Here is a 14,517-nt window from a genome sequence, read left to right on the forward strand (position 1 = left end):
AATCTTTAGATTTTGAATCCACTTCACTGAAATATCATGCTGTAGGAATGAATTCCTCCTGCGCTCTGAACTTCATAAGCTGGAATTTCCCCAGTACTTGGCTTATTAGAAAACAGAGAAGTCTAGATTTTCCATTACCCTGCACTTTGGGGAGTCATGTGCACCGGTGTATAAGGTGTCAGATATGCTATCGTTCCTAATTAATAGTGTTTTGAACCAATTTACGCTCATTTTGTCTTGATCTCAGTGGCTGCATAAGGTGTAAGGATCTGGCTTAGATTTTCATAAGCCTGTAAATGCAATTCCATAATTAGTTTTGACATTCGTGGCTGTTTGTAGGATTTGTGTGCAAGAGTCTGCAGACCAAAAACTTTAACCCAGGAGTCATCCCCTGTGTAACTCCTTTCAGCCAGTGGAGTTACATCAGGGTTGAGTTTGGCTCCCAAATTGGAAAAGTAAAAAGAGAAAGTTTGCTCATAGTCTTTCCCACATGATGCTCCTTGTGATTTCTCTTACCTCCAAGTCCTTGCTGGTAAAAGGAAATGTTTGTCCATAAGCCTACAGTTTTTTCCACCATGGCAGCCTGTGATGAAATTGTATAGCTGCTAATTTGAGTAAAAAGCAGTCCTAATTGTGGAAACTTGGCTTTCAAAGCCCTGTCCTCATCCAGGACCAAGTGCTAATGCAGGAGTCTCTTTGTAGAGAAACTGAAAGATTGTTATTGCAGGGACTTCTATCCTTACTGTTGGTGGATGTGTCTGAAAAACAACTGCAAAATAATAATTCTACATTTTGATTTCTCAGTACCTTTTATTCTGGATTCTTGATTTTTTTTTTGCATATATGATTTAGGCAGGCTGAGTTAGACACTTAAACCACTGCTAAACAGACAGCTGAGAAATGAAGTAGGGAGGCAGTGTCATACCAATCGTGCAGGTGGGTGAAGTGAGACAGAGAGAGAAGTTACTCTCAACATGCCCATATTTGTTCATTACCAGTGTTACAGATTGTGCAAGGAAGAAGGCAAAGGCACCTCTGCTTCCCTCTTCTTTATTCTACCCCATTGCCACATTTTATTCTTCAGATGTTTTCAGCAGGTGCATCCCTTTCTGCACTGCCTGAGAGTTCAATCATTTACCTCTTCTTTGTAGGGGTGGCTGTGGGCCATATTGAAATGGATACGAGTTGCACCACTGATTTCATTCCAAGTCCCCCCTGTTGACAATCCATGCTTCCGCCTAATTAAGCCAACAGAAAGTTGACTTTCAAATAGATCCCTGTCATAGGAGATGCTAAGCTGTGGAGCAGCTGAGCGTGTGTTGTCCCTACCACCAAAGGGAAAGGAGATCGCACAGCCTGGAAGGGCTGTGAGAGTAAATTTACAGTCCCGGTGTCCTCGCTGAGGATCCAAAATAACTTCTGCCTGAGGATCACAGTGCCCTTCGCAAAGCAGTGCTGAAATAAATTGCGCAATGGGAGATGGTTAAAATTTGCATAGCTGATTATAATAATTGATGACTCAATCCACACTTACTTGGGTAGCTTAGAGAGTACACTATGGGTTACGCACAAACTGTTTGCCTAAAACTTCTGTCCTTTCCTAGGTGCATTTAATCATTAAGACAATTTTTTTTTTCCTTTCTTTTTGAGTGGGCAGCATTCCTTAAAGCCGAATACTGAATTCTAAATAATAAGCAACTTACTAGGATGAATAACCACACATTCCAAGTCATACACGGTTCCAAATTTTGTCACCCTAAGGAACATAGAGCTGAACTGTGTGAGTTACATCCTTAGCTGATATAAATCAGCATCATGTTATGGAAGATATTAGCGTTAATCCAGTCTACATCAGCTTAAACACTGATCTTGTGAATGTATTAGCAAAAGTATTTGTGAATCAGCATTTAACTGGGTTTTCCTGTTTAACCACTTCTGCTGATAGTACTTTATTGACAGTAGCTGGTATTAGATGTATTGTGTAGGTGAAGTAATGTTGGTATTGGGCAGTGCCTTTCTTAATGCCATGTGATGCCATCTGATGGCATGTACCCATAAGCTGTTCCAATTCAGAAAAAGCCATCTACTGGTGCCAAAGCTGCCAGGTATCAAATCCAGTTTCCCCTGCGAAAAGGATTAAGGTCATGTTCTTTTATGTATGTTCATAACCCACCCCTTTTCCAGGCTTGTAATGATCTGGGCTGTGATACACCTCCAAAAGCAGGTCCTTGCATACTTAACAAAGCTGTGCTTCGCAGAGCAGCTCTGTCTGATGTTCTCAAAGCCTGGGACTTTACCCTCTCCTCTAATCACCAGTAAGCCCAAGGCCTTCACAATCCTGAAGATACTACAAGTTCAAGCAATAAATCCATGGTGGGAGCAGAAATAGATCTGAAATCTCCTAAGGCCGTTTTCTCTGCACTAACCACTAAGCAACATATATTTTCTTTTGTCAGGGTTTGATCCAGTTGTAGTGCAGGGGAACAACAAAAAAAAGTGTATAGCTGAGTGTGATTTCACAGGTTGCTGTCATTTGTGTTGGATGGCGGACTCACAGATGCTGTCTACACAGGCTGTTAGCCCAAACCTACAGAAGGTCAGCGTCAGAAAACACTCTTGTCAGTGCCTTGAGAAAAGAGGGTTAAGTGGTACTGAATTCTAAGTCTTACTGCTTTTAATGTAGTTGAATAAGCAGCTCATTCAGCTGTTACTAAGTTGGTGTGTTTTCCTGTTTTCCTGGCCTCCTAGAGAAGTGGGATCAGCATGTGATCTGTGTGCGGAAGGAAGAGTCCTGGTCCAGTATGCCTTCAGCGCCTCTTCTCCGATGCCCTGCGATCCCTCAGGGCACTGGAGCCCACGGGAAGCAGAAGGTGAGTCACAGGGCTGGGGACAAAGACGTGGTGGGGGAGAAGACGGGCCAGAGCAAAAGGAGAGCCACAAAGACGGTGGGAAAATCTGGGAGAGAGCGACTGATTATACCTGTATGTAGCACGAACAAAAATAGAGGACACATGAATATGCTGTGCCCTGAAGTAATGCCGCTGGCTGAAATACCTGTGTTTTGGCCCCCATGTCCTGACCCTGCCCATGAATTAAATGAATTCTGGGAGCTGAACCTGAATTTCAGAAAGCAGTGGAGTGCCAAGAAATGCTGACCATTCACATCTGCCAGATTAATTCCTCAGGGGAGCTGTTTACTCCTTCTACTCCAACTCTGAAAGTGAAGAATTGCATGTTATTTATTTGGGCCTGATTTCTGCTGCTTTCTTTTGCATTGAATCGTAACGGGCTGCAGCAGCAGACAGGCTGAAAGTGGAGATTGCCCTTTGGGCAGGTACTCTGCAGCATGAACGCAAGTGATTACGTCAAGCCCAGTCTAGTTCAGGGTGTTTTGCAACTCACACTTACTGCTCCTCTTAGAGCACATTGGAGGGAGACTGGTCTGCAGAGCTAGCCGTGCAATGCCATTAGAACTCCATCATTACCTCCCCTCCGTATGTACCTTCCATTATTTAAGTAGGTGGATATGGTAGAGCATATTTAAGATTATACCAGGCAGAGGTCAGTAATCACAAATTATGGTTTGGAAAGAGCAGAATATTATTTCAATACGTCCATCACGAGCCATTCCTTTGGGAGCAGCACACTCTGGGCCCAGACTTCACTGTAAACACACAGGTGGGCTCAGTGAACTCAAAGGCCAATCCCTGGATTTTGCAAACTCATTATACAAATACCTCCTTACATTAAGGGCTTCTCTGTCCTGCAGCTAGAGTACATGGGAGTTATTCTACAAGGAAGATTATTTGTAAGCTAATATGGTGATATATGCAGTGCTGGCACCCAGGAGCCCTCCCTAGTCCTAAGGTCAGCATGTGCAGCAAGCTGCGTCCCTGCTGTGTGTGTGGGACAAGATGTGTGGGCAAGTGTCTTCTGCCGCCTGCACCCACCTCCCGGGGTGGGGGCCCAACAGAGGTTGTGGTTCACTGCAACTCACCCCCCCCAGTTTGGACATCCAAGGGCCAAGGCTGCCAGGCACAGCACAGAGCACACCTGCCCCTTGGGTGGATGTTGTTCCAGAGCCTTGGTCTGGGAAACAGTGCTCCGGCTATGCGTGTGACTGGATTGTCAAGTAAACAGAATTAGTGAAGTTTGGACCGCTTGCAGTAGTAGTGCAGGGTGGAAGGTGGAATTTCCACTTAGCCAAGGATTACAAGGCTTTGAAACATGGTTTCGTTTGGAACAAAACCTGAAACTTTTGAAATTCTCCATGAAGGAAAATTAAAAACAAAAAGTGTTTGAGGCTGGCCAAAATGTTTTGTTTAGCTCATATAATTCCTCTTCCATGAACTTTGGTTAAATTATGACATTTGAAAATATCCCCTTTTAGTATATAATCCAGGGCAAAAGAAAATTTTAATATCAAAATGAAAAGTGTTTCAAAATGCAAAAGTGAAACGATTTCTTCCAAAAATGTCAAAACACAATGTTCCAATATTGTTAGAACTTTCTTCCCATTTTCTCTTCCAGAATAAAATTGTGGCCAAATAAACCCAATTTTGCAAAGTGTTTTCATTTTGAAAGAACTGCATATCCATTGAGATATGCAGTTCCGTCAAAATTTCTCCAACGTGCTCTGATTTGAAAACTTCTAGATCTCACACGTCTTGCCAGCGGCATCATTCCTAGAGAAACTAAGCTACTCTAAGATTTATTACTCAGCTGCATTTTGCATTTAATTTCCTCTTCTTACAGTGTGTGCCTGCATGTTCTTAACTATGAAGGGTGCAGTCTGATCCTTATCTGTCTCATTCAATTGCTGTTGTGCCATTGCTCTGGAAAGAAAATTTGGGAATCCTATCCTCTTACTACGTTAATAAGTTGTCTCCACTTTAGGGTAGAAAATACACCAAGTGTATGGTATTTGTTGCTGTGTAATTTTCTGTCATCACTACCACACTCCCTGACATTCAGGATCTCTGCCTATTTGCACTTGGTCTGAGTTACAAATAGCACAGTTAGATCATTGTCTGGCTTCTTTAATTGTCTATCTGTGAGTACTCAAGCATGCAAGCTTTAAGTTCACTTTCTGCAAGCATTCATGTGTGTAAATCTCCACTGCTTGAATGTTCATGGAAAGTGAATACGAAAGAGGCGTAAGCATGGCCAAAATGAACTCATTTTAAAATTTGAGACGACACTCATGGAAAATGTTTCGTAGTACTCATCCAGCTTCTTACCAGAAAACCACATTTCTCACGTGTCTCTGAAGCAGCTCTGAACCTGCTTGGTGTGATTTCATTTTCCTGAGGCCTCATAGCATTGTTAGGCTGCACAGTTACCCCAGGTAGCTGACACCAGTTGGGTTCTGGACTACGTGTGAGCCGTGCCCATTGCAAAAGTCTGCCGTGGGGACTGTGTCCTTCCTAGTGCCCTGCTTGTGCCTGAGCACAGCAGGGTCCAATCCCCCGGCCTGAGATATTTTGTGATTCTTTCTCAGCCAGTTGTGCCCCTTGCATGAGGGGCTGTTTGCTCCTTGGCAGTGGTTGTGGGAAGGCACTGGAGATCAGGCAGTTCTGATTTACTCCTTACCTTCACCGTAGAGCAAGAAAGCTCTAACCTACCTGGATTCTCACCAGCGACACCAGCTAGATAAACAAACCTTACAGCTCCTCCACAACTTGGTCAAAGGGGTTTTTTATATATGAAAGGTGATTTTGGCTCAAACCCAAGTAAGTACCTTTGCTTACTGTGCAATATATGCATATATCAGTCAATTCCTACTGCCTGGCTCATTATTGACTAAGAGAAGTATGAGAATATAATAAAAAATTTTGCTGCCTTAGGCTGCTTTAGTGCTCTGCCTTTCCCAGTGGCCAATATTTCACTCAAGAGCAATTCACTCTGTATTTGCAAGTGGAATTGTCTCAGTTGGACATTAGAGTCCTACTGGATGGTTCCTTTGTCTTGACTGGCTAAGAAGTGTGGCAGGTGAGTTGTAGTTGTGACAGTGACTGCATCCCAAAAGGCAGCTGATTCTAGCTGGCCTCCCTGTACAAGTGTGTCAAGTCTCTCTCCATGTGCCAGGGCAATGGAGGGGCATTCATCCCAGCCGCTTCACTTAACTGCATGATGAAGGCTTGCGTTGACATACCAGGCTGTGGCCGATGTTTTGGGGGAAGCGTCTCTCCCAGCCTGCCATCCTTGCTCTCTAACCATTTGGCTTATCCTCACAAACCTCACATTCACATTTTGTGTTAGGCAAGACATGATGTTGTACGAGATGCTGTTCTATGACGGATCTTGCTGACTATCTCATGAGCTGAAGGACTTTCAGAACCTAAGTGCATGGGGCAGAATAACTACTGTGCCATTTCTTTTTATATACAAATATTTGCAATTTTCATAGTATTTACCTATCTCTAGAAATCCAGAGTTACATGGAATAAGGTTTCCATCCTCTTCCACAATTAAATGAATTTTTCTTACCCAGGTCTAAGTGTTTGATGATATTTAAGAAGGAGTCTCTTTATCTCAACTTCATTGAGGTTTTTAGTCTATGGATGACTACAATCAAGCTCCCATTTTGGGGTAATGATCTGCATTAAACTCCCTGGAGGCTGAGTCCAATTCATGTAACGCCAGAGATCACACCCTGATCTACCAAAACATGTAGGTTTATTCACTATTTCAGTCTTACAAAGGCCTTGAACTGGCAGAGGTGAATTTGCAGGAACCCAAGTGGAGACCACTTTTGAAAACGTACTAGGCTGAGAGCCATTAATCAGCTCCATTTTCTTATCTGCGAGATGGTAGCGGTAAGATTCATAGATCTCTCCAAAGCCCTCTGAGATACTGGGGTTAAAAACCACCTTCTTAGGGCTGCAGTCAGGAGCTTGCTGTGAGTCTGTGAGAAAGTCATTGGAGGGCCCAGACAAGCACATGCGGACGGCAGCAAATGTTGTGAGATAACGTGAGTCGAATGGGGTATTTGCTACTCAGAATGATTATACACAGTACTTGCAAGCTTGCTGGGGGAGGATAAGCGGGGGGGGGGGGGGGCGAAACATGAGCGTGTTAAATGGAACTCTGGCTTTCTTCAAAATATATTGCTGCTGTGGTCTCTCCAGATGCTGAGGTTAGTGGCATTCCCACTACTCTGTGGCATGCAAGGAGGAGAGGAGGCCTATGGGGTATGTGCGGGTGAGGGAGAAGCATGAAAAGTTGTGCATCTGCAGGACAATTGCATTGGATCGTGGGGAGGACTGCCTCAGATACCAGGCAATCTATTCTGCATCTGGGTTCATTTGGTATGAACAGGAGAATTCCCTGCGCTGTTTATCCTTGACAAAAGAGGCACATTTCTAACACTTCATTGGATCACAGACAATAAGAATAACCTTCACACATTGCCCTTTTCTCTTTGAATTAGTAGTGATGTCCTGTTTGTTCATGTTTGCCCAGTGCTTTATCTTGCTTTCTTCCTCAGTTGCAAACAGCTGTGCTCTCTTTTTTTTATCTGCCTTCTCCATTTCTCTCCTCTCATTACCTTTCTTTATCTTTACTTTCCCCTTTCTTCTTTTCTGTACTTTGCCTTCTCCCTGTCCTGCTTGCTCCCTTTCCGTGTGATTATTTGGGAAGGAAGAGGGAATTTATAGCTCTCACTGGATTCTGTTACCAACTGTTCCACCCATCTGACCTCTCTGGATCTTGCAGTCCATGACTCTGTGCCAAATTGTAATGTTACCATAGTATTTGGGAACCCAGTAAGCATTGTGGCTTTCATTAGTTTTTAGTAATACCTCCCATGTAGTTGAACATAGCCAACGGTGAGAAATGTAAGAGTAAAGTGCCTGTTGTTTCATCACAACGAGTGCAAAGAGGCAGCTCAGACCTGTGCTCCATGCGCCTCCAAAGAAAGGGGTCTTTTACATGATGTGCTAGACTAGTCCGTAAGTGGCATAGGAGTTGCCCCTCAACAGCACAGTGCAATAGCTTCTTGGAGTGAACAAAAGCTCTTTTCTTGTCTTTGTTAAAAAGAAAAAGGTTGTATTTTAGAGTGAGAGGCAAGGAAATAAGTAGGAGCACGGGGGTGAACTGAAGGCAAAGTGACTCTGTTTATCAGGTAAAGTACCAAGTGGAAGGGGTAGAAAATATCATTGTTTGGCACAGGGGAAGGCACTAGAAATAGGAAATGCAGGACCAGATGCACTGGCACAGTGTGTGTTGTGTGGTGTCTGGTCCAGCTGGGCACTTAAACTGGGTTTGTGTCTCTCGCCCAGCCAGGAGACGTTGGCATTATATTCCTCCTCTCCATGCGGGCCATGCCTGTTCTGCTCAAGTAAATAATTAGTTTCCTGCACAGATATGCTCTCCTGCAACCAGTTTGTCTTTCAAGACTGATGCCAATGATAACTCATGTTCTCTAACTTCTTTTGTGCCCTGTCTTTGCTTCCTTCTTTCTTTCCAGGGCACCCTGATGTTGAGCAGCCTTGTAAATCCAGTGTCAGAACATGGAGTCCCAACTCAGCAGTCAACCAACACACGGTGCCCCCAGCCTGTCCTGAGCCTCAGGGCTGCTACCTGCAGCTGGAGTTTCGTTATCCCCTGACTCCAGAGTCCCTCACAGTCTGGGTGACATTTGTTTCGCCAGACTGGGACTCCAGCGGAGCGGTGAATGACATCAAGTTGCTCACCATCAGCGGGAAGAACATTTCTCTCGGGCCGCAGAATGTCTTCTGTGACATCCCATTGACCATAAAGCTGGATGCAGGACAAGTGGGTGAGGAGGTGTACGGGATCCAGATCTACACTCTGGATGAGCACCTGGAAATTGATGCTGCCATGCTGAGCTCTGTCCCCCACAGCACGCTGTGTGCGGACTGCAAACCCATCCAGTACAAAGTGGTTCGGGACCCCCCTTTCCAGTCTGGATCTCCAGTTGTCATCTCAAACCTTGGCAGGAGATTTGTCGACACGTAAGTACTGCTTTCCAGAGAGCTGAATAGACTTGTTCAGAGAAAAACAATAACCTGTTCTTTGCATCTTGTTAATGTCCAGCATCACAATTGATTGTTAGGATTTTAAACTAGATAGATGTACCAAGTATCACCAAGGGAGGATATTCTCATAATTTCTCTCTGGAACCAGGAACATAACACTCAAGTGAAATAGCCTGAGATTTCGTGGAAAGATTTTGAGACATTTCCAGGCTAGTTGTGCAGAGACATGAAATTCAGGCTTTGTGTAACCAGAAAGGATATTGCAAACTTGAGCTATGATACGTTAAATGTTTAAGATAACCTAAATTAGGACCTCTGGAGTAACATGATTATAACTTCCTTAGAAATCTTTTGAAAGTAATATTTTGATGGAGAAGGAGACAGAATGGCTTTCAGTGCTGGAGCACCCATTAAGTGCTAAAGAAAGAATGCAAAAAAATACACTTGCATGTTCAGATATATAAATGTATTTCAGCCACTTTCATTTTCTGCTTTCATGTGTCACTAAAACAAATTGTATTGGAGTGGGATTGTTCTAACATTGTAATGCACTAGTTTGTTGTAGGGACTGAGTTTCATCCCAGATGCAGTTATGCTCATCTAGTCAAGGAACGTATGATTGTTGAGGAAAGTCCAACTTCAAAATATTTAACAATTTCAAGGAGATCCATGATCTACCCGTAGGCATTCTACAGCAGCAAGAAAAACATCTTTTGCATAACACAACTCCCTGGAAATGATTCACTCATCTGTGGGAACAACATGAAGCTCTTTTGAAAAATGAACACCAGATAAAAGGAAACCTGCTAAGAAAACTGCACTCTAATTTAGAAAAGATGATCTAATTAGTACAGCTAATATCAAGGAAGTATACATCATTATGGTCTTCTAAAGCATATTTAAATATAATAAAAGTGATTAATTAACAATTCAGTAATCATGAGCTACCATCCCTTTCATGGCCGAATTACACAGCTCAGAAGATGCAAAATGTCCCTACGGATTTAAAAATTCAAGGTAACTAACAATAGTGAATATAAAAACAAGACCCAGGACATCACTGAGGTTACTCCTGTGCTGAAAGTTAAGCATGTGCTTAAGTGCTTTCTTGGGTTGTAGCCTTGTTCCAACAATTGCTGGCACTCTACAGAAGATGAATATTGGCATATTGGAAACATGGAAAATGGTGAATTTTCCCATGGTTTTGCTGTGAAAGCATCTTTGCTTGAAACCTGGCCCACTCTCATTGGAAAATGGGACTGGTTTGGTTTGAAATATTTGCATACCTTAGCACAAGTTCCCACGGAAACAGGTCCAGTTTTGAGTTCATAACAAATTGTGAAAATAAAAAACAACAAAGAAGAAGAAGAAAAGAAAAGCCCAAAACATTACTTGTATTCTGAGTTCTATTCCCTTGTCTTTTATTATGATTTTGTGGGTCACTTCTAGCTTATAGCTAGCTGAAGTGAAAGGGTGCTCTAATAATTAAATCAGTAGCCAGGGATTAATGACAATTTTCCTGCGCGTCATTGAATAAACTACTTGGGGTAACATTACTGTACCTGTCTGAATGTCTCACCTAGTTACATAGCCAGCTACAAATCAGACATAAATTTTACGTTAGTCTTTCTGGGCTCTTCCTGTGATCAGTAGACAGAAACGGGTGCTCTTGGAGGCTGACACAGCCAACCTAACCAAACCCTCTAGTCTAGCTGGCCTCAGGTTGTCTGTGTCTTTCCAGGGACTACAGGGAAAATCCTGCCAGTGAGCTGTGATGAGACACTTGGAACGCTAAAATGAAGTTTTTAGTCACTGGGTGAGGAGTCAAAGATGCAGATTCTTAAGCACTCATAGTTGGTTTTGATTCAAGACTTCTGCATGTGTTTGAAATTTTGAAAAGTGGGGTGATTTTTTTATCCTAATATGCATACGTGCACAGCACTGATCTGTATGCTCTGGTGATGGGGGGTCATGCAGATTCGTAGGCTCATGCTGTATGTCCAGGCTGCTGCTGAGCTGCACCTTGAGATGCAGCAAACTCACTGAAACTCTGCACGGGGTTGTGGTTATATGGTAGAGGCAAAGGCAAGATGAATTTTCCATTAGCACCTTGTGCAAAGAGTAGCCACAATCTTTATACTCTGTAAGCAGACAGGAGGGAAGATGCTTCAGGGAAGTCAGGGACAGAGGTCTTGGGCTATGCTCCTGCATATATATATATATGTTTATTTATTTATTTATTTATTTATGTAGAGGTAAATGCAATCTCTCTCGACCTTTTTGCATCTGCCTGTTGTCTCATTCTGTACAGCTGGAATTCAGCATATCTGTGCAACCAGACTTTGCAGCCCCTTTATCTCTCTGTAAGCCCCAAGCCAGTCACCCCTCCTTTAAGCTTTTGCATGTTTTCCATATTAAATAAAATGACACCCCCACATGTTCTATGGAAGGTTATTTTGAAGGCAGTCGCATATCTTTACTCTTGCCTCCTCTGACCTTGATCTTCACTTTCTCTTTTTCTCCCAAAGAAAATATTTGCTTGCACTGTTATCTGTGAGCAAGATCCTTTCCCCAGGTGTGGCGATGCTGAAAGAAAAATTAATTTCTCCTACCTTCTTCCCGTCAAAGAGAGGGAACTTTTCTTTAAGCTGAGACGAGAGACAGCCTTTAATGGATAGCCCTTGCCTAGTCAGCACTGGGTGCTCTGCAGAGGAGAGTAAATAACTAGAACAGTGGAAACGTTTTATTAAGAAATGCAAAATAATGCCAGACCTTCTGTTCTCAAGCTGAATTTTAATCTTGGCTCTTGGCTCAAGCTGAGGCTAACAAACATTTCTAAGGGACAGGACCTTATCCAGGCAAGATACACTCAATTCCACTGAGTATGATCAGCCAGAATTGCTCATATCTGTGATACAAAATGAGAGTCAGAGCCTATGAAGAGAGCAGAAAGCTAAATAAATCAGTGGGGGGAAAAAAAAGAGGTCAGGCCAGGTGCAGCACAGAACTGCTGAGTCTTCACACCGCAGCGAGTGATAAGGAAGGAGCCTCATCTGTGAATCTCAAAGTCTCAGCTCACAATTTAATCCAAAGTTCGGGTTGTGCTCTTACTTAGAGGGTTTCAGTCTGTTCTCTAGAAATAACATGCAAGATAGTCACAATGCTGAACATGGTAATTGTTTTCCCCTCACTTTGCCCTTACTATACTGCTTTTATGCTGACATCATTGGAGTTGGAAAGTAATCGTTGCTCGCGCATTCATTTGTAGCAACCACTGATTTTTTAGGAGCTCAGTGAGAAGAGAGTGCCCACAACGAGAAGCTCTCCTGAGGATGTCACAGGTACAGTTAGGTGTCAGTCCCATGGGGATGGCCATTTCTGGCTATAGGACAGTCTGGGGTGAGCAGCCCATGTTCCCCATTGCACCCTCAGTAGCCAAATTTGCTAGCGGTGAGCAAACGGGTGTGCTGGCAAGATCTGCGCTCTCCTCTCTGGCAGGCCAAGCTGAGAGACACCGAGGTTAGCTTTGGAAAGCTGTCAGAATAACTGGAAAAGTTTCTTAGAATTGGAAATTTTCCCAACTTTCTGCCACAGACTTTGTAGGAAACCTCAAAACGTGGTGGATGGCAATGGATCGTGTCATCTTTGTGGTGTTAACCTGTAGGCTTTTTCAAGACAAAGGCATTGACTGAAATAGCCTTAGAAAGAATCCCAGCATGAAGCCCTGGTATGAGTTTTGGTTTTGCAGAGTTGAACACTACTGAGAAGCAAGTATGCTGTCCTGTGATACATACATTTGAGCTGTTCCTACACTGATTAGAGCTTTAGTACCTAAGTGACAGAGATACTTGAAAAAGAAAGAAAAAAGAGAGACTGAGAGAGAAACCTGTATTTTCTCATATAGGGGATATGTTTTTCTTCTCGGTTTTGGCTATTTTACACCTATGTTCTATGGCTAAACTTTTTCTGTTGCTTGATAATAGTTGGAGGGGACTGGTCGTCATCTGTGTACAGTTGTTTAAGCAAGTACGATATCTTAAGATATTTTGTTAGAGTCTGGAGTTCCATTCAGTGCTAAGCTTGTAAACTCCATGTCATTTAATGTGTTTTAACTCCACACCTAAAACGGTGGAGTGCAGATCTCACTAGGGCTTTTTGGAGTGATTGCAGAATGATTCAGAAATTATCATCATCAAGACTGCAGGTAGTTGGAGGGCTGCTGTGGCATTGTTCATGGGTTCTTAGTGTTTCATGTACTTTGGCATTGTACTTTAGCCAAAACAATTGTTTGTTTCAAAATTTGGGTTATTGATGTGTTTGCCTTTTGTTAATGGTATCCAATCGGAAGGCTGTGTGATAAGTGACTTGTCAGAAACTCCACATGATGGGTAGTTGAAGGAGGTGGAAATCAGTTCTTAGTCTGAATGTGTGTGGAATATTTGGTAAATTCCTACAAATATAAACAAGTAGAGAGGCTGGAGAATCAGCAGTGGCTACTCATAATGAACAATAATTCATTCCATCCAATTATTGGTGTGTCTTTTAGCCCCTGGACTTAATAGGAGGACTGCATTTACATAACACAGTCCCAGCTGAACACAGGACTGGAAGAATATGAATATCACAATGATGATATGTAAACCTAAGTCCCTGCTGAATGCAACACTAAAATTTCATGGCAACATCTGTCCTTATTATGGCATTCCTTCCTTCATCTTGGAGATCTATTTCTCTATTTTCTGAAGGTCTACCAGCCAGAGGAATGTATGATCTAAAGCAGCTGAAATGAATTGCCAGATCCATCTGTCATGAAGATAATTAACACCATATTTCCACCCAAACAAGATACAGATCACTGGGTGGATGTTCTCCCGACACCAAAAGCTGAAGCCCATATTATCACCGTCTTCTGCTTACCCCTCCTCCACAGTTACCATGCCAGACCTCTTTTGATATGCCAGGAAATACTGGGGAGTATCTATGATAGGACTGAAACGTTAAGAAAGCACTTTACATGCCCAGATTTATCTGCAAGAGCTGCTAGGTTGTCTGTGCGATATCTGCATGCTACACATCTGGATTCCCAACAGGCTTTAGAGCTGTATATGGTATTCCAGATGTCCTTGTGCACGAATACTTACATAGCTACACTGGAAATGCCTTGCCTTGATGCGTGCAAGGACCTCATATGATTTTTTTGTGGATGCATCCCACTGATAGTTCATAGTTGTCTTGCAATTGAATAAATACAACCAACTGCTTCTTCCCCTCTGACTTGAAAGGAGGAGGTCCCAGCCTATTCTGAATTTATTGAACCTACAGGCATAATACTGTCTTATACCAACATACGCACCATTTTGAGACATTCAGTCCTGTAAATTAGTCATTTTTACATTATAACTCCATTCTTCTCTGCATTGGCTTAGCCTATTTACCAATTCTGTGCTGTCTGCGGGTATTGGACTTTGGGGTGTGGATCTTTATTTGCAGGAAATGTTCGTTAGTTAACCTCAAA

The 14,517-nt window shown here is 42.8% G+C and overlaps 1 protein-coding gene across 1 annotated transcript in view; it reads left to right on the forward strand.

Annotated features, from left to right (window-relative positions):
* Positions 1-14,517, forward strand: part of PAPPA (pappalysin 1) — a 180,803-nt gene that overhangs the window by 65,395 nt on the left and 100,891 nt on the right. Inside the window, exons 6-7 of the mRNA XM_049832511.1 lie at positions 2,749-2,870; positions 8,471-8,978. Coding sequence (XP_049688468.1) covers positions 2,749-2,870; positions 8,471-8,978 — 630 coding nt within the window. The remainder of the gene's footprint in view (positions 1-2,748; positions 2,871-8,470; positions 8,979-14,517) is intronic.

Source organism: Accipiter gentilis, chromosome 29 (genome assembly GCF_929443795.1).
Source record: "Accipiter gentilis chromosome 29, bAccGen1.1, whole genome shotgun sequence".
Lineage (NCBI taxonomy): Eukaryota > Metazoa > Chordata > Aves > Accipitriformes > Accipitridae > Astur > Astur gentilis.